Source organism: Podarcis filfolensis, assembly GCF_964270895.1.
Source record: "Podarcis filfolensis genome assembly, chromosome: 5".
NCBI classification, from domain to species: Eukaryota; Metazoa; Chordata; class Lepidosauria; order Squamata; family Lacertidae; genus Podarcis; species Podarcis filfolensis.
Genome location: NC_139608.1, coordinates 29,534,258 through 29,558,447, shown reverse-complemented (window position 1 = coordinate 29,558,447; position 24,190 = coordinate 29,534,258). Strand labels below are relative to the sequence as shown.

At 43.3% G+C, this 24,190-nt stretch overlaps 2 protein-coding genes across 3 annotated transcripts in view; one reads left to right on the top strand and one right to left on the bottom strand.

Moving 5' to 3' along the window:
• CUL3 (cullin 3) overlaps positions 1-6,053 on the bottom strand; it is a 45,737-nt gene extending 39,684 nt beyond the window's left edge. Inside the window, exon 1 of one of the 2 annotated variants that reach the window (XM_083613752.1) lies at positions 5,569-6,053. In XM_083613752.1, coding sequence (XP_083469878.1) covers positions 5,569-5,634 — 66 coding nt within the window. In that variant the 5' untranslated portion in view covers positions 5,635-6,053. The remainder of the gene's footprint in view (positions 1-5,568) is intronic. The other variant, XM_083613751.1, reaches the window with a different exon arrangement.
• Positions 1-24,190, top strand: part of LOC310762549 (uncharacterized protein) — a 537,990-nt gene that overhangs the window by 113,539 nt on the left and 400,261 nt on the right. The gene's annotated exons all lie outside the window — the stretch shown is intronic.

Genomic DNA, 24,190 nt, shown 5'->3' with positions numbered 1-24,190 from the left:
CCATAATTCAAAAGCATCAATTCTTCGGCGATCAGCCTTCTTTATGGTCCAGCTCTCACTTCCATACATCACTACTGGGAAAACCATAGCTTTTACTATACGGACCTTTGTTGGCAAGGTGATGTCTCCTATTGTGGTATATTAAACAATATACCTATACCTATATCTATTGCTGTCTGACTTGGCCACTCCCTATAGCAGGAATCACCAACTTTTTTGGACCAGAGGACAACTTTTGAATTTTGAAAGTGATGAGGGTTCTCATAACAAATCAACTGCTGGGGTGAGGTTGTGGTATAACACAAAATGGCTGCCATGGGGAGCATGGCATAACACACAATAGGAGATCACTACCCATGACATCCTTATGTTTACTATGGGAAGCCATCTATGTCCTGCTAGTCCTTACTGTGGGGATCACACAGTATTAATTTTTTACAAACACACTGATACTGTAATAGCAACAGGAAGCAATCCTCAGCACCAGGAAAAAAATACAAGGTGGCCACCTCACACTGACTCCCATTTCACAGAGTCTGAGGCCTCTGCCCTAAGGCACTGGTAAAAGCATTTGTGGCAGCAGGCACCAGGTTAACAATCCCTGCCCTACAGGGAAAAGTTACCACTGTCACTAAAGTCACTGCCTAAGGTGGGTGCAGAAGGAAAGCTTGTAGAAAAGCACCACATAAGGAGACCTATGCAGAGGCAGGCAAGGGGGAAACAAACAAGTATGGCTAGGTTTAACCATCACCTAGGGCAGTATTTCCCAACCAGGGGCCAGGATAGTCCAAGGGAGCCACAGGTGAAAATCGTATAAGGAGGGGCACAGCACGAGGCTAGGAGGCCAGAGAGGAATGTGAGAAGTGAGGGGGGAGAATCTTTTTTAAAAAAGAAAGAAAAAAGTTCTGATCAGCTGGCTATCGGCTTGGCCAATCACAAGCGGGTAAGGGGTCGGCCCACCAGGGCCTAGAGCTCCTTTTTGCCATGTGTGTTTTCTTGGATAAGTCCTGGATTGTTTCCGGCGAGAGGGGGCGATCACTGAGGCTCCAATTTTGACCAGTAGAGCCCGCAATCCAAAATCCCCAGGTCAGGTAAGTGCGGTGGTGGTGTGGCAATGGGTGAGCCGGAGCTGCTTGTTGCTTCTGCCAGTGCTGGGCCTGGTGACAGCCTGGGCCTGACTCTGCAAGATGCAGGGTGCAATCCACCCCAGCGCCCAGCCGAGTGGAGTCATCTGGTACTGCTGACTTGCATCTAGTAAATAACTAAGTGTCTACTCAGAAGAAAGTTGGACTGAATTCAGTGGGCCTTATTCCCAGGTAAGGGTGTGCAGGGGATAGTGTTTTATCTAGGCAGCCAGTGCTCCTCCAGATGACAGTATCTTTTTGCACCAGGTCAGTGAGGAGAACTTGCTTTTTAAAATTCTCCTATAAACAGAACTCCCTGCATGCCTTTTGGACTTTTATCTGTAGGTTTTCTCCTCTGTGTCAAATAATTGAGGTCAGAGAAGTGTTGTTTACTTTTTATACTACATGGAAGATGGATCTTCCTCAGGAGGTTCTGCACTCTCCTTCCTTGGAGGTTTCTAAGCAGAGACTGGATGGCCATCTGTAATGGATGCTTTAGCTGAGTTTCCTTACATTGCATGGTGTTATACTAGAAAGATGACCCTTGGGGCCCCTTCCAGCTCCATTATTCTATGTTTTTCTGCTTCAACAACATTTCATTATGTTCCTATCATTTTATGTAATTGTATTTTGTATAAATAATAAAAATTAGAAATAAAACATGTTCTGTTTACAAACAAAACATTTAAATAGATACCTTTCTACCAGTAGGATGAGGGGGGCATGGGCATAGCCAGGATTTTGTTAGGGGGGCAGGCTTTTGTTGGGGGGGTGAACATCATATTTATATTGATTTTTATTGAAGGGGGCAACTGCCCCTGCCCCCCCCGGCTACACCCAGCGGGGGCCACAGGAAGGAAACAAGGTCAGAAGAGGGCCATGGTCAGGAAAAGGTTGGGAAACTGAGCTAGGACACCAAGATCACTCTTGGTAGAAGGACAGTTGGATGTTGCCCCCACCATTTCCTAAACTTTCTGAGACTGCATTGCTTTGCTATAGGGGAGAGGTTTTCAGAATCTGTCCAAATTTCTGTTGGAGCAAAAGAACTTTTATTTATTACATCTATATCCTACTTTACTTCATTTGACATTTAACAGACATTAAGATCACATAACAGGCACTGAATTAAAAAGCAGATATTGTGATCAATATAATGACCTGTTCAATTACTATATTGAACTTAGGTCAGTTGATCCCTTAACTCCCAAAGAAAAATATGCTTTCTCTCAGTGTGTTCCCCTATGAATGATAAAGTCGGTTAGAAAGCACTTTATAGGTCATTAAGTGTAACCCATCAGATTTTATTAGGGGTCTCTCACAGGGTTGTATGCTGTTTGTGCACAAGTAGAACAGAAGGCTAGAAGGCCTTCTGGAGTGGATTTTGGGAACAGGTTGGGGGTGTTATTTAAGGGGAAGGAAGGTTAAGGCACAAATGCAAGTCTACTTATGCAACAATTAATTCTGTCCACAAAATTTTACAACCCACTAGCACAAATTCAAAACTTTCATCAACCCAATCCAAGGTCAATATATGGACTAAGTAAGGCTGTCTCAGCATGTGATCAATACTACATTGTACATACTTTATGTATAAACTAGTGTAGATCGTGGTTAATTATCCCCATAATTCAACTTTGAATTGTGGGCATCTATCTTTTTGTCATTCCTCTTGATTTTCTAATGCTGCTTTTTTGCTGAATAAGTTGCACCGTGCTTGGTACCCATGTACTGAAGATCTTTGCTTCTATCGGTAGCTCAGTGACTTCTTGCCTACTGACAGCCTTCGGTCAAATTACTTAGATGCAACCCTTCCCCACGATACAGTGGTACCTCGGGTTAAGTACTTAATTCGTTCCAGAGGTCCGTTCTTAACCTGAAACTGTTCTTAACCTGAAGCACCACTTTAGCTAATGGGGCCTCCTGCTGCCGCCGTGTCGCCAGAGCACGATTTTTGTTCTTATCCTGAAGCAAAGTTCTTAACCTGAAACACTATTTCTGGGTTAGCGGAGTGTGTAACCTGAAGCGTATGTAACCTGAGGTACCACTGTATTCTAAAGAGCTGAGTTAAAAATATGTTCCCCCTCCCAGGCCAAAACACGAAAAGGTATGCCTCAAGGAAAAAACACAAGGTTTTGTTGTTTTTGCTTTGTTTTGCTGCTGCTGGAAGTTGGATGGTAAAGAATGGCAGTTTATATATACAGTGGTACCTCGGTTTATGAACTTAATCCGTTCTGGAAGTCTGTTCTTAAACCAAAGCTTTCTTAAACCAAGGCGTGCTTTCCCATAGCAGTGGGGCACTCAATTTACAAATGGAACACACTAAACAGGAAGCGGAACATGTTCGGCTACTTCCAGGTTTGCAGCGTTCTTAATCCAAGTTGTTCATAAACTAAGCTGTTCTTAAACCAAGGTACCACTGTATATAAACCTGTCTAGAAATTAGCTCCAACTGGTGGGTTGGACTCAGTTCCAGATCAGTCTGATCCAAGGTAGGGTGCAAATGCAGCACTACCACAATACATACATATAAAAACATGCACAAACACACATATGTAGTAAGGGGGGAAATACAAAGAAACTGGGTCCCCAAATACATCTTTGAGTTAAATGACGGTCCCAGGTCCAAAAATGTTGAAGACTACTGTTAGTTTGCTTTAACAATGGTTATTTTAATTATCTTCAGCTCATGATGTCTATGTACCCTCCCCACTAAGTAGGCATTAAATATAGCTATTTTAAAATATATTTCTAGAATGAGCCACAATTATGACAACTGCTAACAAAAAACACTTTTACAGGGAAAACAATGTTCTACTTTGTGTGAGAAGGCTGTGTGAACATTCTTCACCCACTAACATTTTATAGGCTCATCTGCAAGAAAGGAAAATGAAAAATGTTTACCCTGACTGCAAACTTTGTTTCTCTCAATCTGTTCAACTCCCATATACAACCAAGTGTTTGATGCATAAATCTCATCATCCAAATTTAAAAGGCTTCAAGAAACACTTGTAATATATGTTTTACTTAGAGAATAATTGTAAAACACTGTAAGCAACTGTCATTGTTGATTATCATGATAGCATCTCCCACTGCTATTCAGGCAGCCAAAACCAACTTTAAGACATTTCAAAATTAACTTGACTAACATGTTGTACTTTCAACAGCTCCTAAGAACACAGCACTTTATTTAAAAACACAGATCTCTTTATCTTCAGAATCTATTACATTGTCATTCAGGGAGTCAATCTTAGCTGAAAAACAGGGTAAATATATAATAAGCAAGTTTTGTTGCTCTTTGTCAGAGTTAATTTTCCTAATCTAACTATGCTGACTTGGAAGAAAATACTAATGGTTTCAATTGGGCTTATGAGTAAATAGGATTGGGCAGTAATAACTTAAAATATATAAATACAAGTTTAATTTTGAGAATGGAACTGCAGGTTGATCAAATGCTGACGGTGACAGTTGTTAGTTCATTCACATAAACAGGTAGAGCCAGTTTCTTTGTGAAGGCAACAATTATTTGCCACTAGTTTCCTGACTCAAACGCAACAAAAACTTTTGCTCAAGCCTAAAAGACGTACAACCAAACATCTCCTTTTAAGCATATATGTATGTGTATAAACACTCCAGTACTTTGGCAATCAGCAAGTCAGATATCCTTAAAACAAAAACAAAAACTTTACACGTTACAAAAAACAAACAAACCCAGGCCTTCATCTTGGGTGTCCATTGGCTTTCAATCTTCAGCTGAAACAACTATCTGTCAGGAAAGATATGAGGTAATTTACGGTACAAATCACCTCGAAAATGCTCCCTCCCCGTATGACAACCCCACAGAGGGGGGGAAATGTCATAAAAACTGTCCGGTGTCAAAATCCTTACAATATTCAGCTTCATTTATTGATACTGGCAATACAAAAAAACACACAAAAAAACACAACAAGTTTGAAGTTGATACAGAACTAGTATGACGTTGGACTCTTCGGGCGAGTGTGTGTGTGTGTATGTGTGTTGTTAAGACCTTCACCCAATTTATTGTCATTATTATTATTTAAATAACAGGCGCTGTACTAGGCAGGCCATTGTCAAGGGCCCGAGGGGAAAGCCGCGATCTCCCCAGAGCCCCTTTCCTGGGGCGGCGGGGCTAGGGCCGCCGGGCCCTGGGCCGCCGGGCCCTCTAACCTGCCTCTCCCTTTCCTGGGACGGGAACTTGGGCTCCCCGCCCGCTGACAGCCTCTCCTGAGGGGCTCCCCGGAGGGCCTCTACTCAGTGCCCGCGGCCCGCTCCCTCCGCCGCCCCACAGACGCCCCTGTGACAAGCCAGGTCGGGCGGCGAAGAGACCGGGCTCCCTTGCACGCAAGGCCGCGGCCGGCGGCTCGTCTCGTCGCCAGGCCCCGGTCCCGGCCCGGCGCCGCGACGTCCCTCTCGCTCCCTCACTCACCGGGAAGGCTCGGATCCGCATCTTGGTGTCCTTCCGGCTGCCGGTCCCCTTGCTCAGGTTCGACATCTTCGGGCCCGGCGGGAGCGGAGCCCCCCTTTCCTGAGGGGCGGGGAGAGGGAAACGGGGCCGGGGAGAAGCCCCCCTCAGGCGGCGGCGACCTTCACTCCGAGGGCGGGCGGAGAGGCGAGGCTGAGGCGAGGCAGGCCCAAGTGGCCGTCTGTACGCGGCGGCGGCGGTGGCGGCGGCGGCTCCCTCAGCCTCCTGCGCCTCCTCCTCCTTCTCCGCCGCGATGGCGGCCAAACATCGCTCAGTGCGCAGGGCCGAACAGGCCCCCCCTCCCCTCACGCAGAGACACAGACAGATCCGGCGGGGGCGGCGGCGGCGCAAGAGAGAGAGGAGGGGAGGGAGGAGGAAAGGGGAGGAGCGCAGCCGGCGGGGAGGAGGGAGGAAGGGGGAGCAGAGTGGGGCCGCCAAGTCTCGCGAGAGCTCCAAACGGCTCCCGCGATAATAGGAGGCGGGCGGCGGGGGGGGGGGGAGAGGGAAGCAGTGTTGTCTTTCTTCCCACTGACCCTAGGGAAGCTGGAGGAGGCGGGCGGGCGAGCGAGCGGTGCTGGTGATTGGCGGGTGGTGGCGCGGAGGAGGAGGCGGCGAGTGGGTAGATTTTGCTGTCACGTGCGGCAGGAGGCGGCGATTCGGGTTTGCACGTAGTGCGGTTGGTCGTTTGTTTCGGTTAAACCCGCTTTTAACCCGTTGCTTGCCTGGAGCCCTCTCTTAGGAAATCACTGGGGAGGTTTGGAGCACCTCACCCGCCCCAATTCGCCTTGAGTACCTGGCCAAGGGCGTTTGGCTGGCGGTGGAATAAATGGCACATCTTCTGCTGGGCCCTCATGTAAAACACACACACATTCGTGGCTGCTGCTGCTATTTTCCTCGTGGAACCAGGGACGCGTGCTTGTGGCTCTTGGGTTACCCCAGACTCCTTATTCTCAGGAGCCCCAGTCAGCATCGATGGTAGTCAGGGATGCTGAGGGATGTCTCAACACCTGGAGGGTCATAGGTTGCCCACCTACCTAATGTCTCCCACAAGGCATCACTACTTTTATTAGTTATGATACAGCTGTGTTGCATAAGCAAATAGAAAACAAAACTTTCCCCAACCAGGCGTACTTAGGAAACAATATTTTATTTTAGCTGTTGAAAATACTTGACAATACACTAGCTTGTCTACCATAAGGTAATTACAGAAAACAGAATAATACAAACCAGATGAAGGAGCTGCAAAAAGAGCCCATGTAGGTGATTGGGTGAATTAATCCCAAGAAAAGAAAAGGAAAGGAAAGGCTAGATGTTTTATTGGGCAGTGTGTGTGTACACGCACACACATACATATATGTATAAAGTCAATAAACTAACACACATACATATATGTATAAAGTCAATAAACTAACACAACCTTTAAAATAAACAACAGCTGCATAACAATTTACTAAATAACAATCTACCAAAAGCAGCAGCAACTAATCAATTTATCAGATCAGGTTTCTCCAAATGCCCACCTAAAAAGGTGTACCTTAACTAGCTGCCTGAAACTACCGGTAAATAGAAGGGGTCCTCCATGGAGGGGAACCTCCATGTGCAGGGGGCTACCACTGAAAAGACCCACATGGCCCCACACCATGAACATCCTGCACAGGGACCATGAGGAGCACCTCATCTGCTTCAAATGCACTTCTCCATAGTTTGAGATCATCATCAAAAGCCTTTCTCCAGGTTTTTCCACCATCTAAAGATGTGGGAGCCCACCAGGGAGAGGGACATTGTCAGTTGTGGCACCCTAATTTTAGAGGCTCACCTGGTGCCCATTCTGATTTTTCCAGCTTCAAGTAATAATAATAATAATAATAATAATAATAATAATAATAATAATAATAATTTATTATTTATACCCCGCCCATCTGGCTGGGCCTCCTCAGCCACTCTGGGCGGCTTCCAAAAGAATATTAAAATACTGTGATACATCAAACATTAAAAGCATCCCTAAACAGGGCTGCCTTCAGATGTCTTCTAAAAGTCTGGTAGTTGTTGTTCTCTTTGACATCTGGTGGGAGGGCGTTCCACAGGGAGGGCGCCACTACCAAGAAGGCCCTCTGCCTGGTTCCCTGTAACTTGGCTTCTCGCAGTGAGGGAACCACCAGAAGGCCCTCGGAGCTGGACCTCAGTGTCCGGGTAGAACGATGGGGGTGGAGACGCTCCTTCAGGTATACTGGACCGAGGCCGTTTAGGGCTTTAAAGGTCAGCACCAACACTTTGAATTGTGCTCGGAAACGTACTGGGAGCCAATGTAGGTCTTTCAAGACCGGTGTTATATGGTCTCGGCGGCCGCTCCCAATCACCAGTTGCTGCTGCTGCCTTCTGGATTAGTTGTAGTTTCCGGGTCACCTTCAAAGGTAGCTCCACGTAGAGCGCATTGCAGTAGTCCAAGTGGGAGATAACCAGAGCATGCACCACTCTGGCGAGGCAGTCCACAGGCAGATAGGGTCTCAGCCAGCGTACCAGATGGAGCTGGTACACAGCTGCCCTGGACACGGATTTAACCTGTGCCTCCATGGACAGCTGTGAGTCCAAAATGACTCCCAGGCTGCGCACCTGGTCCTTCAGGGGCACAGTTACCCCATTCAGGACCAGGGAATCCTCCACACCTGCCCGCCTCCTGTCCCCCAGAAACAGTGCTTCTGTCTTGTCAGGATTCAATCTCAATCTGTTAGCTGCCATCCATCCTCCAACCGCCTCCAGACACTCACACAGGACCGTCACCGCCTTCACTGGTTCTGATTTGAAAGAGAGGTAGAGCTGGGTATCATCCGCATACTGATGAACACCCAGCCCAAACCCCCTGATGATCTCTTCCAGCGGCTGCATGTAAATGTTGAAAAGCATGGGGGAGAGGACAGAACCCTGAGGCACCCCACAAGTGAGAGCCCAGGGGTCTGAACACTCATCCCCCACCACCACTTTCTGAGCACGGCCCAGGAGGAAGGAGCGGAACCACTGTATGACAGTGCCCCCAGCTCCCAGCTCCCGTCCAGAAGGATGTTATGGTCGATGGTATCAAACGCCGCTGAGAGATCCAGCAGAACTAGGAAACAGCTCTCACCTTTGTCCCTAGCCCGCCGGAGATCATCAACCAGTGCGACCAAGGCAGTTTCAGTCCCGTGATGAGGCCTGAATCCTGACTGGAAGGGATCCAAATGGTCCGCTTCTTCCAGGCATGCCTGGAGTTGTTCAGCAACCACTTGTTCAATCACCTTGCCCAAGAATGGAAGATTTGAGACTGGGCGATAGTTGGCCATCGTGGCCGCATCTAAAGATGGTTTTTTAAGAAGCGGTTTAATAACCGCCTCTTTCAGCGGGTCTGGGAAGGCTCCCTCACAGAGGGAAGCATTCACCACCCCACGAAGCCCATCGCCCAGCCCTTCCCGGCTAGCTTTTATAAGCCAGGATGGGCAAGGATCAAGGAGACAGGTGGTTGGTTTCACTCGTCCAAGCAGCCTGTCCACATCCTCGGAGGTAACAGATTGGAATTGATCCCACGCAGTTTGACTAGACAGGACTCTAGCACTCTCCCGCCCCGGCCCTGCTCCCACGGTGGCGTCTACCTCTTCCCGAATCTGAGCAACTTTATCTGCAAAAAACTTTGCAAAATCATTGCAGGAGATCATGTGGCCCGTACTGTGAACTTGTTTTGTTTTATTCTGATTGTTTTGATAGTATTTTTAATGCTACTTTTACCAATTTTACAGGTTTAGCTTATTTTTATTTATGAGTTATCTTACAGTGTTTTTAATATTTTATGATAAGCCATCCAGATAGCATGCTTGAAGGGAGGGGTATAAATCGTAATTGTAAACTCTGATTGGCAGCTTTCATGGATGCAGCAGGACTTTGTCTTCACTCTCATCTTGTCTGCTTGAGCCTTCTGCCTACTGCTATTTGTTCATGGACATTCCCCAAATTATTTTTCAAACTTCTCCTGTTTTTGCACAAAATTTAAATGATCGCACCCATAGAACATTAGTCTTTCACAGATGTCAAGATCATAAAGTACCAAAATTTCGTCCAGTGTAAGTAGAAACCACATATAGCATATATACAGGTCAGCTTGCCTTCATTTGTCATGCTTGCAATAGGCTTTATACTGAGACTGAAAAAACAGGTTGTTATTCATTTCAACATGCTAGTGTAAAGCTAAAAAGTTCAGGTCTAAAGATAAATGAGGTGTTTACTGAGTGCCAGGTGCAAAATGAAATCCACAATATGGTAATACATTTATTAAAACAAAACGTCAGGAAATAGTACTGCTGTACTATTTTGGACTTTTTCCCCTAATAGACCAACATGGCTGCATATGGTTTTTTTTTCAGTGACTGGGAACCTAGAGGGCTGAAATTTGCATTGAAATTCAGAATGTGAAAATTGTTGGAAGTCAACAGTATTATTCCATATGCACATTAATACCTTGCAGTATTGAAAGAAGACTCTCATAAATGTTTTGAATGGTGTCGCTAAGGTCAACAGCAAATACATATTTTTGTCAGTTGGGAGTTGGATAATTTGTGAAATGAAGTGAAATGATAAGAAAGGATTGTAGGCCTATTTCAGATATATATCAGTGCTAAGACACCTTGGAGATGGTATGACATTTGAAATGATGGAATTGGTATACGAAGGCCCTTTTTCAAAAAATACAGTTTGTCATGATTATAGCAAATAGGTTTCAAGAGGGTTTTAGCAGCTGATACAACAGAAGCTGTTTTAGTTTAATCAGTGCAGCAGCACTGGGTGTTGGGCTGCAGGGGGCACCACTACAATGCTGTAGAATGGAGCATGAGAGGTGGGGGGGGGGAATCACCAAATTTTAGCGTTGCTACTGAAATTTCAGAGCCCAAAGTCCACTACTGGATATAACCTCTGAAGTCATGTTTATACCAGTTGTATCCAACCAAGTGAGTCATATCCATTATTTTCAATGTGTCTACTCGGAGTAGGAGTAACATTGGATACAATGCACTGTAGCCATATACCCTATTATGTGGAAGTCACTTCTGTGACAGTCAGTAGGCTGTCAAGAACACACCAGTAATCAACTTTGTTTTCCTGTAGTTCAAAATATCTGCAGGGTACCATGTTGTGGAAGGCTAAACTAGAGCGAGATGATACGGCCAGATGATAGGGCAGAGAGAGTGACGTCCAGCAGATTTGAGCTCCAGTGCCAATTATTTTAGACAATAAGAACTTTGTAAATAAGCAGCCTTCAGGCTTGTGAAGATGGATAGGTATGCATCATATTATTCACATGTGCAGCATTAACTGCAGTGAAAACATTATTTTGCCTGAAGTTAAATGTATATTTGAGTGTTTATAACTCAGCATTGTTCATTATACATATACAAAGTCTAGCTTCCTGTTATTTGAATCTGAGGGTGCATATTCAAGATCACACCTCCGATGTCTGCTTTAAATAACTCATAATAACTAACTACCTCTGCCTGGTTTCCTGTTTGTTATCTCAAATGTGAATCAGAATCTCCTCATAACTTATAAGTGTACATTGGAAGAGCAGGAGGAATTCCAGCCCTTTACCACCCTTCAATTACTCTGGTTGATGGGTTATGGATGCAAAGGTCTAGCTAAACTATGTTAAGGCAACATGACTCTACAGTTTGTGTGTATATACTGACCCGTTTGTAGCCCAATATATTTTATTTTCATTCCAGAAAATATTTCATTCCAGAAAATACTCATTTTCATTCCAGAATTGCTCATGCTCGTCTTCAGCGTGCTGCTTTCAATCTAGATAAATTCTAGATTCTGTGGTCTGTGAAGGTGTGGTTACTTGGTACACATTAAAAAACCCTCCCCTTGATTAGGTTACCCATGCCTCTTCCTTTCTACACATGCCCCAGGTGAATCAAGAATGAAGTAGTGATTGTGATCTTGGTATACACCCACCCACAACACCATTGGGCAGGTGTGGATACACAACCCCCCAATTGCCAGGATATCCTACATGATCTGTTTTGAACTCCTGACCCACCAGTGGAAGAACAATGATCCAAATCTCATAACCTAAATACACACAAATAGAAAATCACAGTTGCAGAAAGTAAACAAACAGTATATTGTAACCAACAGGTCACAGGTCACACCAAGCTGGCGCACCTCAACTGAAACTGCTCTGTATGCCATGCAATAGAACTATAAGTATTATTTTGCAGAGATTGCATATCATGCTCTTATTACTGCCACCAAAAAAGGCATCAACATAACAAGCTGTTAGACAGCTTGCCTCCACACTGGAATTTTGATAATGTGCTGTGGGAACCAGGCTGGGGTCATGGGGTTATGGCATAATACCTGCCCTATCTTAACAAGCGGATGCCATCTACCCTCTGAACTGTATTTAAGCCAGGCTGCTTGGAGTACAGCAAAACTGGTACCAGAAACTTAATTGTTGGTTGACTTGTTTTGCTTTGTATTTATGTGCTTAAGACTAGATTGTTAAGGGTGTTTTTTTTGGGGGGGGGTAATATGGAATTTATACTGTTTTTGCCACATGGTTGATTTTTGTCATCTTTTAATTTAACCGTCATCTTCTGTATTTCGCATGTTTCCCAGTGCTCTGTATATTGATGCTTTGAACGTTTGCAGTAGGACACAGCTCATTGTGGAAAAGTGGCATATGACTAAATCCAACAAAAAGACAGGACTTCAGAATTGTGTGGACATGCCCCCTATCAGCTGCCCCATCAATGAGGGAAAAGGCAGCCACTACCACACACAATCAGAAAGAGAAGCTCTTTGCACGTCTCCTCAGTTCAGAAGAGATGGGAGGGTGGGTGCCCAATTCTGGCCTCCAGTAAAGTGTGTACATGTTTAAGGGACATGTTCAATGGAGAAGAAACTGACTCAGTGCAAACAGGAACTGAGCAGGAAGAGCAAAATATTTTTGAGTGGATATTTACTAAGATCTTTCATAGGTACCAGAGGGGGTAATGGTGCCTGTGAATGCTGCATTGGTGATCCCTGTAATATGCTAAGCAGTTCTTCCCTATCACATTAATTATTTTCATTTTCTCCATTTTGTGCTGTCTTGCAATTGTTCTTAGAAAATGATATATAAGTATATATTGTTTAACAAATGCATTTAGATTGCAGTCCTGTACATACCTACCTGGAAGCAGGATCCCTTGAGCATTGTGGAGCTTACTTTTGAGTAAACATGTATATGATTTAATTGTCCTCCTTCTCTGCTGTACTGTGTGGCAATTTTTTGGGTACTCCATATATTGAATGGCTCTGAGCCTATGCAGGCATAGGCAAACTCAGCCCACCAGATGTTTTGGGTCTACAACTCCCATCATTCCTGACCACTGGTCCTGTTAGCTAGGGATGATGGGAGTTTAGTTCCAAAACATCTGGAGGGCTGAGTTTGCCTATGCCTGGAATAGAGCAATAGAAACATTAAGACATGTTGTTTTCAAATGGTACTTTTCCAGAGATGGGTGAAACAAATTTTTCACTCCCATTCTACTAAAATATCCAGGAAGGACTTGTGAATTATAAATTGGCCTACTTATTGGCTGACACAAATAAAATAATAACAGTAACAGTTGCTAGATTCCTTTTTTCTGCTGCAAGGGATTTTCTTAGGTTAATTGTATATTAGTTTGTTTCTGTATAACTGTTGGAGTTTTATGACTTTTGAGTTTCAATTTGTTTTCATCAGTTCTGTGACCGTGTAATAAAAGTTAATTGTTCTCAAAAATGCATAGAATTGTATTGTTAGTTTCTCAAGAAACGTTGTTACCATTATGCATGTACACTTTGGGACACTTTGACAGTAGCTATGATTTCCCCCTTTACAGATTGTAGATATTTTCGTGCACAAATGCCACTTTGAAAAGAGACTATAAAAATCTCTTTGCCTAATTTTCAGCATTATATATGTTAAATCACAAAATAGCTGTAAATGTGCAATTCACTTCAAGTTGCAGTCCCCTGGGCAATTGAAAATGTTGCATCAAACACAGTGGGACTTACATCCAAGAAAGCATGTATAGGATGATGCTCCAACTCTCATAGATCCAGATGGATATATACAGTATATGTATGCACAAATCTGTGCTAGATGGTATATATCATCTTTATTGGTACCTCATGTCCTGGTTTTATTGACTTAATTCAACAAGCCAAGCTGAAGAAAAACAGCATCCTCCTTGTTCTACCAGATCTTGTTCTACTAGGTGTCTACCATATCCTGAATAATCTCTGGTGGCCTGCTGCCATTTAGTATACCTTGAAAGGAAAGGCTTAAGATCACAAGGATGTTATAATTACACCATGACACACTTTTAAAACAAGTCTAGCCGGAGAAAATCTGTAGCACTGAAACAGATGGGTGGAGTTTGCCTCTTGGTGTCAGCATGCCATGTTCTATGACTTCCTCACACAGGTGTTTCTATTCCCTTCCTACTTCCTAGCTTAGCCTCAGCAGCCGTTTATACATGGTTTACTATGCCCATGCCAAATAACGCAGCAAAAGTCAAGCAACAGATATTTCTGCTGGACAGGTGGCTAAACCGTCAGCGGTGGATAGGGTTGAAGAACATCTCCCAACCACAGAGAAGGAAGAAAATATACTTCTTGACTTCAGCAGGGTGGCCCAACCAAGGACTTCACTCCCCAAATAGTGTAGGAATATTGGGGTACAAGAGGGAATTTTTGACACCACTTGGGGCTGTCTCCAGGACCACTTTTTGTTGCTGGATTTATTGTGGCGTTTGCTGGCCTGTGGTCAACTTCCGAGTGTTGCTTCTGCCTGTGCAGCAGAATTATTTCAAGCTTCTATCTAGTGCAGTTGAAGACATCAGTTTGCCAGGACAGAGAACTGTAAACAAACAACTAGCTTATCATAATGCATTGGTGCCACTGCTCATTTAAGGCCTCGCCCATCTTATGTTTACATCACAAAGTTGTCCTTCAAGGAAGCCTTTTAATGACACACCTACACATGAAAACACATCACTGCTAGAGCCTACATGAAGTTAATGCTGCATCGTTTATATATTCTAAAGATCCAATGCACATGGTTAATTAGAAACCTGGATGAACTGGAAGGCTGTTTGCAAAGGCATGACCTATCATGCAGTACAACTGTGAGGCCATAGAAAGATTTATGAATCCATTGATTGTTTGGCTGACAACTAAAGCTACAAACCTATGAGCACTTACCTGGGAGTAAGCTTCATAGAACATAGTAGCACTTCCAGGTAGACATGTGGAGGATTGTGCTGTAAGAGGGTCATTTTGTACGATGAATGTTTGGTTCCTGGTGATATCAATAGCGCTCAGTGCACCACAATTCTCTAAACAGTAAGAAGTCCCAAGAGTTCAATACTTTTCCAAGTTCAGTTTCCATTGGGATGAGGTAGCAGGAAGCTTATGGCATTCTGAAGTGCTTTTGTGCCAAAACTGCATGAGGGTGGTCAGTCACAACAGTGGTCATTCAGCTACCACTCTCTTCCTCACCTCTAAGGCTAAATGCACACTCATGGTTTAAAAAGCAATGGCGTCATTTTCCCCATTGTGTGTCGCGTCATTTTTTGTCATTGCTGTAAACACCAGAGGTGGAGTGGGGATGTTTCTGCCCAATGCACATTGCCTGATTTGTTTCCCCACACCAAACACCTACTCAATGAAGCTGTCATCTGTATATGTACCTCAAATATATATATATATATATATATATGTCTCAGCTTAACCATGACTTACATTTTCAAACTGAATGGAAGCTGGCTTGAGAGACCAAAGGAAAAAAGATAGAATGATGCTTTAGGATGATGCCCAAACATTACAAGATCAAGCTAACCTATGGGAGACCCGTTGGGAAAGTGCAATTCATGAGGAGGGTCACATCAAGTGTAGAAATGACATGTAGCCTTCTCAGTGATGGCTCTGACCTGGTGGAATGCTCTGTCCCATGAGACCAGGGCCCTGCAGGATTTAACTTCCTTCTGCAGGGTCTGTAAGATAGAGCTATTCTGCCTGGCTTTCAATTTGAACTTAGCCTGATCTTTTATTCCCCTTCCTTCCTTCCCTCCCCCTCCCCTTTTTGTGAAGATTACCCGCTCTGGGATCCCACAGCTAATTCTCCCCTGGTCTCCTCGCTGGCTCAAATAGGACTAATTTAGCCAGCTAGCCCTGGTAATCATCTAATGTTTATTGGATGGATTTTCTCCCTAAATTGATTTTTGAATTCTGAATTTATTGTTATTCATGTTTTATACTGTATTCTATGCCGTTTTTTTGTTGCATCAATTAAGTGTTTTAAATTTGTTGTTAGCCGCCCTGAGCCCGGTTTTCTGAACTGGGAATGGTGGGGTATAAATAAAAATGTATTATTTATTATCATCTATTAGTATCTTTAGATACTCAAAAGTGAGGGAGAATTGAATATTGGCACCATTTTGATATTTAGATTCTGTTTAGTCAGGAGGCTTTGACTGACAGATTGCAAGGTGTATCCAGTGGGCTTAGTTGCACAGTGAGGAAAGGCACCTGCCAGGACCTGCGTTGATCAAGGTGTCAAAAAGAGATTGACCATCTTTTCCTGGCATACAGGTTATCAAAGAATTGCTCAGATTGTATACTCAGAGTGGTGGGTGTTAAGTTGTGGGCGAACATATCAGACGACACAGTGATTCTTCCAAAGCAGCTCTTTATTTGTAAGCTGGAACAGAACAGAACTGAGGAGCTCAGTCAGCCTGCTTATATAGAGCTCCACTAGAATGCAACAGTACCCATATTCTGTAACTAGCCAATCACTGAACGTCACTTTCGATCCTTCATTTGCATACAAACTATCCAATCACTGAACGTCACTTTCAATCCTTCATTTGCATAACTATCTACAGTATCCCCCTGCTGGCCCAGGGTGAGAACTTCAGTACATAACAGTGGGAATTATGTGGTTTCCCAGCTTGGACATGGGTTGAGGGGTTGCAGAGAGGTGTGTCTTAAAGAGACATACCTGGCAAGTGTCTCAAGTATTTTTTAATGTTTGTGTTTATTTACAAATACATAGGCTGAACAAAGGAGGAAATCTAATACATAGATTCAGTTTTCCTACAAAGAAGTCTACTTCTTCAACTTTATTTTATTTTATTTTTTGCATTTATATCCCACCTCTTTCTCCAAGGAGCTCCCAGATTGGGAGTCCCCATGGCTGCTTCATTGAGGTATGACTAGTCCTAAGCATGTGATTTGAATATGCTTTTAATGTAACACTTACCTATCACATAGCATAGGAAACCACTATTGAAACCATTAATTGAAAGCAACTTAATATACGACAGAGGAAACTGTTGCTTGAAGTACAAGTTAACAGCTCCCACCTAAAATTTACTCTCTCGTATGTAGTAATTCAGGTCAAGGCATACATGTTTAAAATTAATTGTTACGTCTTCTGTCCATTGTACAATTACTTTTGTGCATGCACACCTTGACCTGAATTAAGGTATGCATATTTAAGTTTGATTGTACAATGGACAGAAGGTGTGACAATTAATTACAAACATGACTGTGAGAAGCAAAAGTACAAGCAAGGTGGAAAACTTTCAGACATGGGGACTCCATGTACAGATCTGTTTGCATAAATGAATGAACACACTGGGTTGGTCTGCACTGCCAGCCACACATTCCACCGCCTGCTTCAACTCCCCATATTCCTATAAAGTAAGTATTGTTTTGTTTTATTATGGTTTGTTATGTCTTGTTTGATTTTGTTCCTTGTTTCTATTAAAAATTCAATAAAAACCTATAAACAAATGGAAAAAAAATGTCCAGTACATAACATTGAGATTGGACATCTCAATATACCTGAGTATATAAAGTTTGGTTAGCCTGGTTAAAACCAGTCAGGTGATGTGATCTCTTTACCAGTAGATGCTGAAACTGGATGAACAGGTGCCTTCCCTATTCATAAATAATCTCTCACTCGCAAATGTCATTTAATTTAGCCCTCCATGTTAATTAGGAATATTATACACCTCCTACCAGTCCTTTCATTTCCCTCTTTGAATTGCCAGCCTACCTTAAGGACTTAATATTTCCCATAATGCAGTGGAATCAAGGGAGGTTGCTTGCCAACCCCTTTAAGAATTCCCAGGAACTAACTCTGAAACAGAAAGGAAGCTGTGGCTCAATTTACGTTCCATAGATGTAATAAGCTAAACTCTGTTTTATTTATATGTAGTGTAAACTCAAGCTGTTCCTCAGTGCATCAGGTTAGACTGCCTTGTTAGGGGTTTGTAGTTTAGCCTTTTCTAACCTTCTCAGGGAGAGCCTATTCAAAGTGCTGGTTTTGATCTATAAATCTTTATGCAGCTTCAGATCTCCTGGATCTGAAGGATCACCTGTTTCCATACATATCTACTCAGGCCTTAAGATCATCAACAGAGGCCATTCTATGAGTGTTCCTTCACTCTTGACATAACAGAGAGAGTCTATGAGGGAGAGGCTTTTTTCAATGGTGGTCTTCCAGTGGGGGAATGCTGTCATTAAAGAGGCTCATCTGGAACCTATAGTAATTATTATTTTTTTTTGTTTTCCTTTTTTACTATGTTAACATTTTTATCAGTGTTATCATTTAAATTACAGTGGTACCTCAGGTTACATATGCTTCAGGTTACATACGCTTCAGGTTACAGACTCCGCTAACTCAGAAATAGTGCTTCAGGTTAAAAACTTTGCTTCAGGATGAGAACAAAAATCGTGCTCCGGCGGCGCGGTGGCAGCAGGAGGCCCCATTAGCTAAAGTGGTGCTTCAGGTTAAGAACGGTTTCAGGTTAAGTACGGACCTCCGGAACGAATTAAGTACTTAACCTGAGGTACCACTGTACTGATCTCCATATCCCCCCCCCCTCACCCTTGTATTTGCTCCTCATTTGTTTGCTTATCTGTTACATTTATAGCCCACTTTTTCTTCAAGGAAAAAGTGTGTTCCATTTTCTACTGAAAACACTTAGAAACTCTCCCCCAAATGGGAAATCCCAATAAGCCAGGATTCCTGCTGGAAGGGAGGTTTCTAAGTGTGCCTAATAGAACACACTTAAAAGCCCTCTTCAGACCTTCAGCTTGATCACACAATTTCAGGCAAATCCCTTAACACAGCATCCTAATCACCTCTCTTTTAAGTGGTGATAGTAGTCTTCTTTTTAATTCCACCCTTCTCTGCAAGATGTTTCAAGACCACATACAGATATGCTATAGTGCCTGCATTTCACAGTCCTCAGTCATTCTGTCTCTGGAGTAATCCAATTTACTTAACAACTCCACAGTTAAGAGGTTTAGGGGTAGTAGCCCCAGCCTGACCAATGACTGGTTGTCACAGGTAATATTATTGCAAAACTTAAACCTGAGCAACATTGAGTAAGATTCTAGCGGAAAGAATTGTGGGGAAGCTGAACAGCTGTTGCGGGGCAACCTTTAAGGGAAGTAACACTAAAAGAGACCCTGAAGGAAATGATTCTGAGTTATGTTTGTGGAGTCTTGCCCAAGAAATGATCAGAGGGCTGCTGAGTCAGCTTTAACTGAGAGTCATTCTTCTGTAGTCTTTAACCCAGAGCCGAGAAGGAACCCCAGGGAGTACTGAAGGAATCTAACACATGAATCTTTCTAACATGGGGTGGGGGGGGTGGAATACAAACTTGCCAAACCAATTCCAGCTGTTGATTGCTTTTATAGCTGTGTTCACATTAATGCGCGCAGACACCCGTTAGTTATTTCTGTAGAAGATGAGCAAGGAGGACACAGCTTTCCTTCTATACTGTTCACGAACCTTTTAAGAACATGAATATACAAGGAGAAACCAGCAAGACAAATCGCTCCAGCCCCAAACAGGAATTGTCTTGTGCAGGGCTCCAGCTGGGCTGGAACAGTAGCTTTGGAATGCTGTTGAGGGTTTGCATGGAAGGTTTCAGAAGGTGGGAAAGGATAAAGGATCTTTCCCCTCCCGGTGCCAGACAATGCCAGAGTACCCAGCCTCAAGAACCAAGTGTTTTATTGGTATAGCAGGGGGTGGGGGTCTAGAGAGTGGGGAGTTACTAGAGAGAATAATGATGATTCCACTTCTTTTTAAGCCAGGAAACTTAGACAAAGGAGTGCATGCTGTGTCAATGTTTTGGAAGCACCTTTCTTTTTTATATAGAAGAACTTGCCATTGCTTGCCCAACGAAGGTACTAAAAACATGTCAGACGATTTAATCATGCCAATGAACTGTTTCAGGTTCACCTTTCTTGGCCCTATTCGGTGGTAACATCAGGTCATTAGGAGTTTGGGGGCAAGGTGGCATCTGCACACTGGTGACACTCAGCTCTGTTTCTTGATAACATCTGAATCAGGAGAGGCTGTGTGGGCCCTGGATGCTGTGGTGGGATGGATGAGGGAAAATAAGCTGAGCTTGAATCCTGACAAGATGGAGGCACTGTGGGAGGGTGGGTCCTGGGTTTGAGAAATTGGTCAATTGCCTGCCCTGGATGGGCTTGCACTCCCACGAAAGAAGCAGATGCGCTGTCTGGGGTGCTCCTGGACGAGAGGTGGGACCAGAGCTAAAGGTAGGTGAAGCCATCCCATTGTTTTACGCTTCTCTTTCCAACGCCTTTATCCCTTTCTTCTCACCTCTCTTTGTTTCTGGTACCCCATACAGTCATACCTCGGGTTACAGACTCTTCAGGTTGCGCTTTTTCGGTGTGCAGACGCAGCACTGCAGGTTGCAAATGCTGCGGGTTGTGAACACTGCAGGTTGCAAACGTGCCTCCTGCACAGATCACATTCGCAACCCAAGCATCCACTGCATTTCCACCCCCTTCCTTGCCACCTGCATGAAATTAGTCCAAGGATTTATAGCCCTCAGAATTCTGGTTGGCCACCTGTGTGGTTATATAAAATAATAAAATGGGTCTATGTATTAGATTTGCATGTCAAAAGCATAGAATCCTTTGCTTTAAAAAAAGATACCCGTTTGATGTGTGTTTTACAATATTCCTGTAGTTATGAGGTATAAAACATTAAATACAAGGCCTCTTAAAATGCACCATTTTTAGCAATTTCATGTATCCAAAAGACAGCCTTTAGAATCTGTTAAGAATTTTCTTCTGTCTCCAGATCTGCTACAGAAATCTGATATGGAACCCCTGTCAATTTTCCCTACTATCTTTAGAATAGTGTGTCAATATTAATCTCTTTAAAATTACATACCGCTTTAAATTACATACCACTGTACAGTCTGCGCAGAGCAGTACACCTTCAGAACTTATTTTCTCATATTGAGATGTACTTTATATAGTTGAGTAGCATGGCCAACGAGGAAGATTCCTCCATATGTAGCATTTTTTAAAAAACAACAACAACCACCAGCACCTGCTATATGATTAAACTATAGTGAGATGAATACTTTCTCTCTATATGTGTCAGCAGTGAATAGCAGTTTGATGCGAAGGTGAGTATAAGTTTTGTCACAGAATTGCTTTGAATTGTCCTGGAAGTGAAACGTGTCAAATAAAAGCAGAGTAGCTGTCAGAATTCCAATTGAGGTGCTTTGCTAGAAATGGTTCGGAGAAAATATTTCCTTACAGCTCTGGTGTTCAGGAGTGCAGACTGAAATGTTTAGAAGATGAACTGCTGAGATAGTTGGACTATTGGGAGTAACTATTATGGCTTTACAGATGGCTCTGTCTAGCAGAAATCACTGCAACATAAATGCAAGGGGTGGGTGGGTGGTGGGTGTGTTGGGTGAGAGAGAAAGATAAAGCCTGCATTCAAATAAGGGATATAAGAACACAAGAACTGCCTTATTCGGAGACAGACCTGAATAGCCTTTTCCTGTCATGCCCAGCTGCTTTGTTGAATTCTGTTAGGCAAATATGCACGGTTCATCTTGTGTTTCGTAAGATGTGCAGGAGGCAGTGATGGCCACCAGCTTTGGTGGTTTGAAAGGTGATTGGTCAAATTCATGGGGGAAAGGGTGTCTCCTGGTACGCCTCGCGGAGGACCTTATGGTCCAGAAATAATAATACTTTGGAGGTCCCGGGCATCAAGGTGATTAGACTGGCCTCGACCAGGGCCAGAGCCTTCTCAGCCCTGGCCCCGGCTTGGTGGAATGCTTTGTTGCAAGAGACCAGGGTCCTGCGGGATCTGACATCTTTCCGCAGGGCCTGCAAGACGGAGCTGTTCCGCTAGGCCTTTGGTCCGGGCCCAGTCTGATCCCCTTCCTTCCTCCTTCTTCCCTCTTTCTATGGGACCCTGTATGTAAGTGACGTCTTGGCTCCTTCTATCGACCCACATGGGACCAGCATGGGTGGCTGGGCCTGGTGAACATTTAATATTCCTTACCCCTACGGTTGTGATTCGTGGGTTCCCACCTAATTTTATTTTTATTTTAAATGTGATTTTGAACTGTATTTTAATCAATCGTTTGCTTTTGTGTTTTTAATGTATTATATATTTGGTGTTAGCCGCCCTGAGCCTAGTCTTGGCTGGGGAGGGCGGGGTATAAATAAATTTATTATTATTATTATTATTATTATTATTATTATTATTATTATTAATAATATATTAATATTATAATAATAAAAGGCTATATAAGGTTAAAGGATGGGAGAAGTGGGTTTGACCACTCTTTCTGTGTGCTCTTACGGTTCAAGTGGGCTAGTGGAAATTAAGGGCTGGTAATTATTTAATGGACTTCTGGCCAGGATCTTATGTTTTCACTCTATGAATGGAATGAGAGAATTGCACTCATTGGAGGACTTTGTGTTGAGAGTCAAAATTAAGGATCCAAACCTAATCTGGATATAAAAAATAAAACAGGCAGGCAGTTAAAGTAGTTGGCACTCTTGCCTTGGTTTTAGAGCTGAAACTTTCACTGTCTTAATTAATGTGTGTGTATGTTTGTATGTATATGCAAAAGTATTTTATGATTCTATAATCAGTTTAGATTATTGCATTTAAAACCGTATCTCACCCTGCTTCTTGCTTTGGTTCTTGGTACAGTGGTACATTGGTTTAAGAACAGTAGTCTGGTTTAAGAATGATTTGGTTTACAACCTCTGCCAAACTGGAAATAGTGTCTTGGTTTTCGAACTTTACCTCTGTCTAAGAACAGAATCCGAATGGTGGAAGGGCACCGGCAGCGGGAGGCCTCATTAGGGAAAGCACGCGTCAGTTTAAGAACGGTTTTGGTTTAAGAATGGACTTCTGGAATGGATTAAGTTCGTAAACCGAGGTACCACTGTATTTGGAACCTAAATATTTAGAAATAGCCGTTCTATTTTCTACTCAGGCTACACATCTAAATGTACACTTGGAAGGAATGCCCTCTAGTGGTAAAACTGAAGATATTACACTATCAATATGGTCCTGTTTTATCAGAAACAAACACACACACACACACACACACACACACACACACACATGGATAGGCTAAAATGATTGTTCTAAGTGTTTGATTTTAGCTTCTGTTCATGCAAGTTTTGGCTTCTTAAAGTAGAGCTATTCAACCAGGAATCAAAACATTTCCAGAAGGATTTCACGGAGGAAGTAACCATACCGTGTATCCATCCTTTTGGAAATGTTTCGTCTCTTACCGATTATCTTCAGCGTCTCAGAAAGATATGCAGGTCACCTGGATAAAAAACAAATGAACCCAAAGGGCCTCATTTTGCAGTTGCCTCTTTAGTGTCCTTGCCAGCCTGGGATTCAAGAGGCCTTAACTAGGGTTGCTATATTTCAAAAAATAAAAACCAGGACACCCCAAAAGCTTTTTTTTTTTTTAGGAAAGTTACTGACAAACTCCAAAGTCAGTTTTTCGATTGGCTTGCCTAAGCTCCAGGAAAAAGCACCACCTTTCAGATATTTCACCTAGATGTCAATTCTGCCTTTGAAATCCCGGTAATGTCCGGGAAAACCTGGAAAATGTGGGGAAGATCCAGCACTGCAGACTCCCATGCTGCCACCGTGGCCACAACTGTATCTGTCTACAGCACATATTGTGTGCATTAGTTGGCACTGCTACATGTACCCATAACTGCACAGTGTACTAACATCAACATAGCCTGAGATGAATAACTGAAACCATGAAAAATATTGGGGGGTGGGGATTGTGTGATATAACGAGAATGAAACACTTATCCAATGAATGGATGTTTTGAGGGCAGACTATGGTCTGCATGAGTTGGCTTACCTCCAGATCTCACATGCAGAGAGGTTTTGTGTGCATATTCACATTGCCCACAGGGAAAATGCTTTGCTTGGCATGCAGGTTTCATTGCTGAATCATGGCCACACTATTGCCAGATCTATTGCTGCCTTGCTGATGAACTAAGAACCATTTTTCTTAAATAGCCAAATGAATCACTCTATTTTCTATGCTTCAAACCATAATGGGGAAGCATGTGGAACTGCACTTTATCATAGCCCAGACGCTTACAAATTACACAGTCCATCTTCAATTCAGGGAACACAGCAGCCTTTTCCAAAAATAAAATCCTCAGATGCCAGGCATGA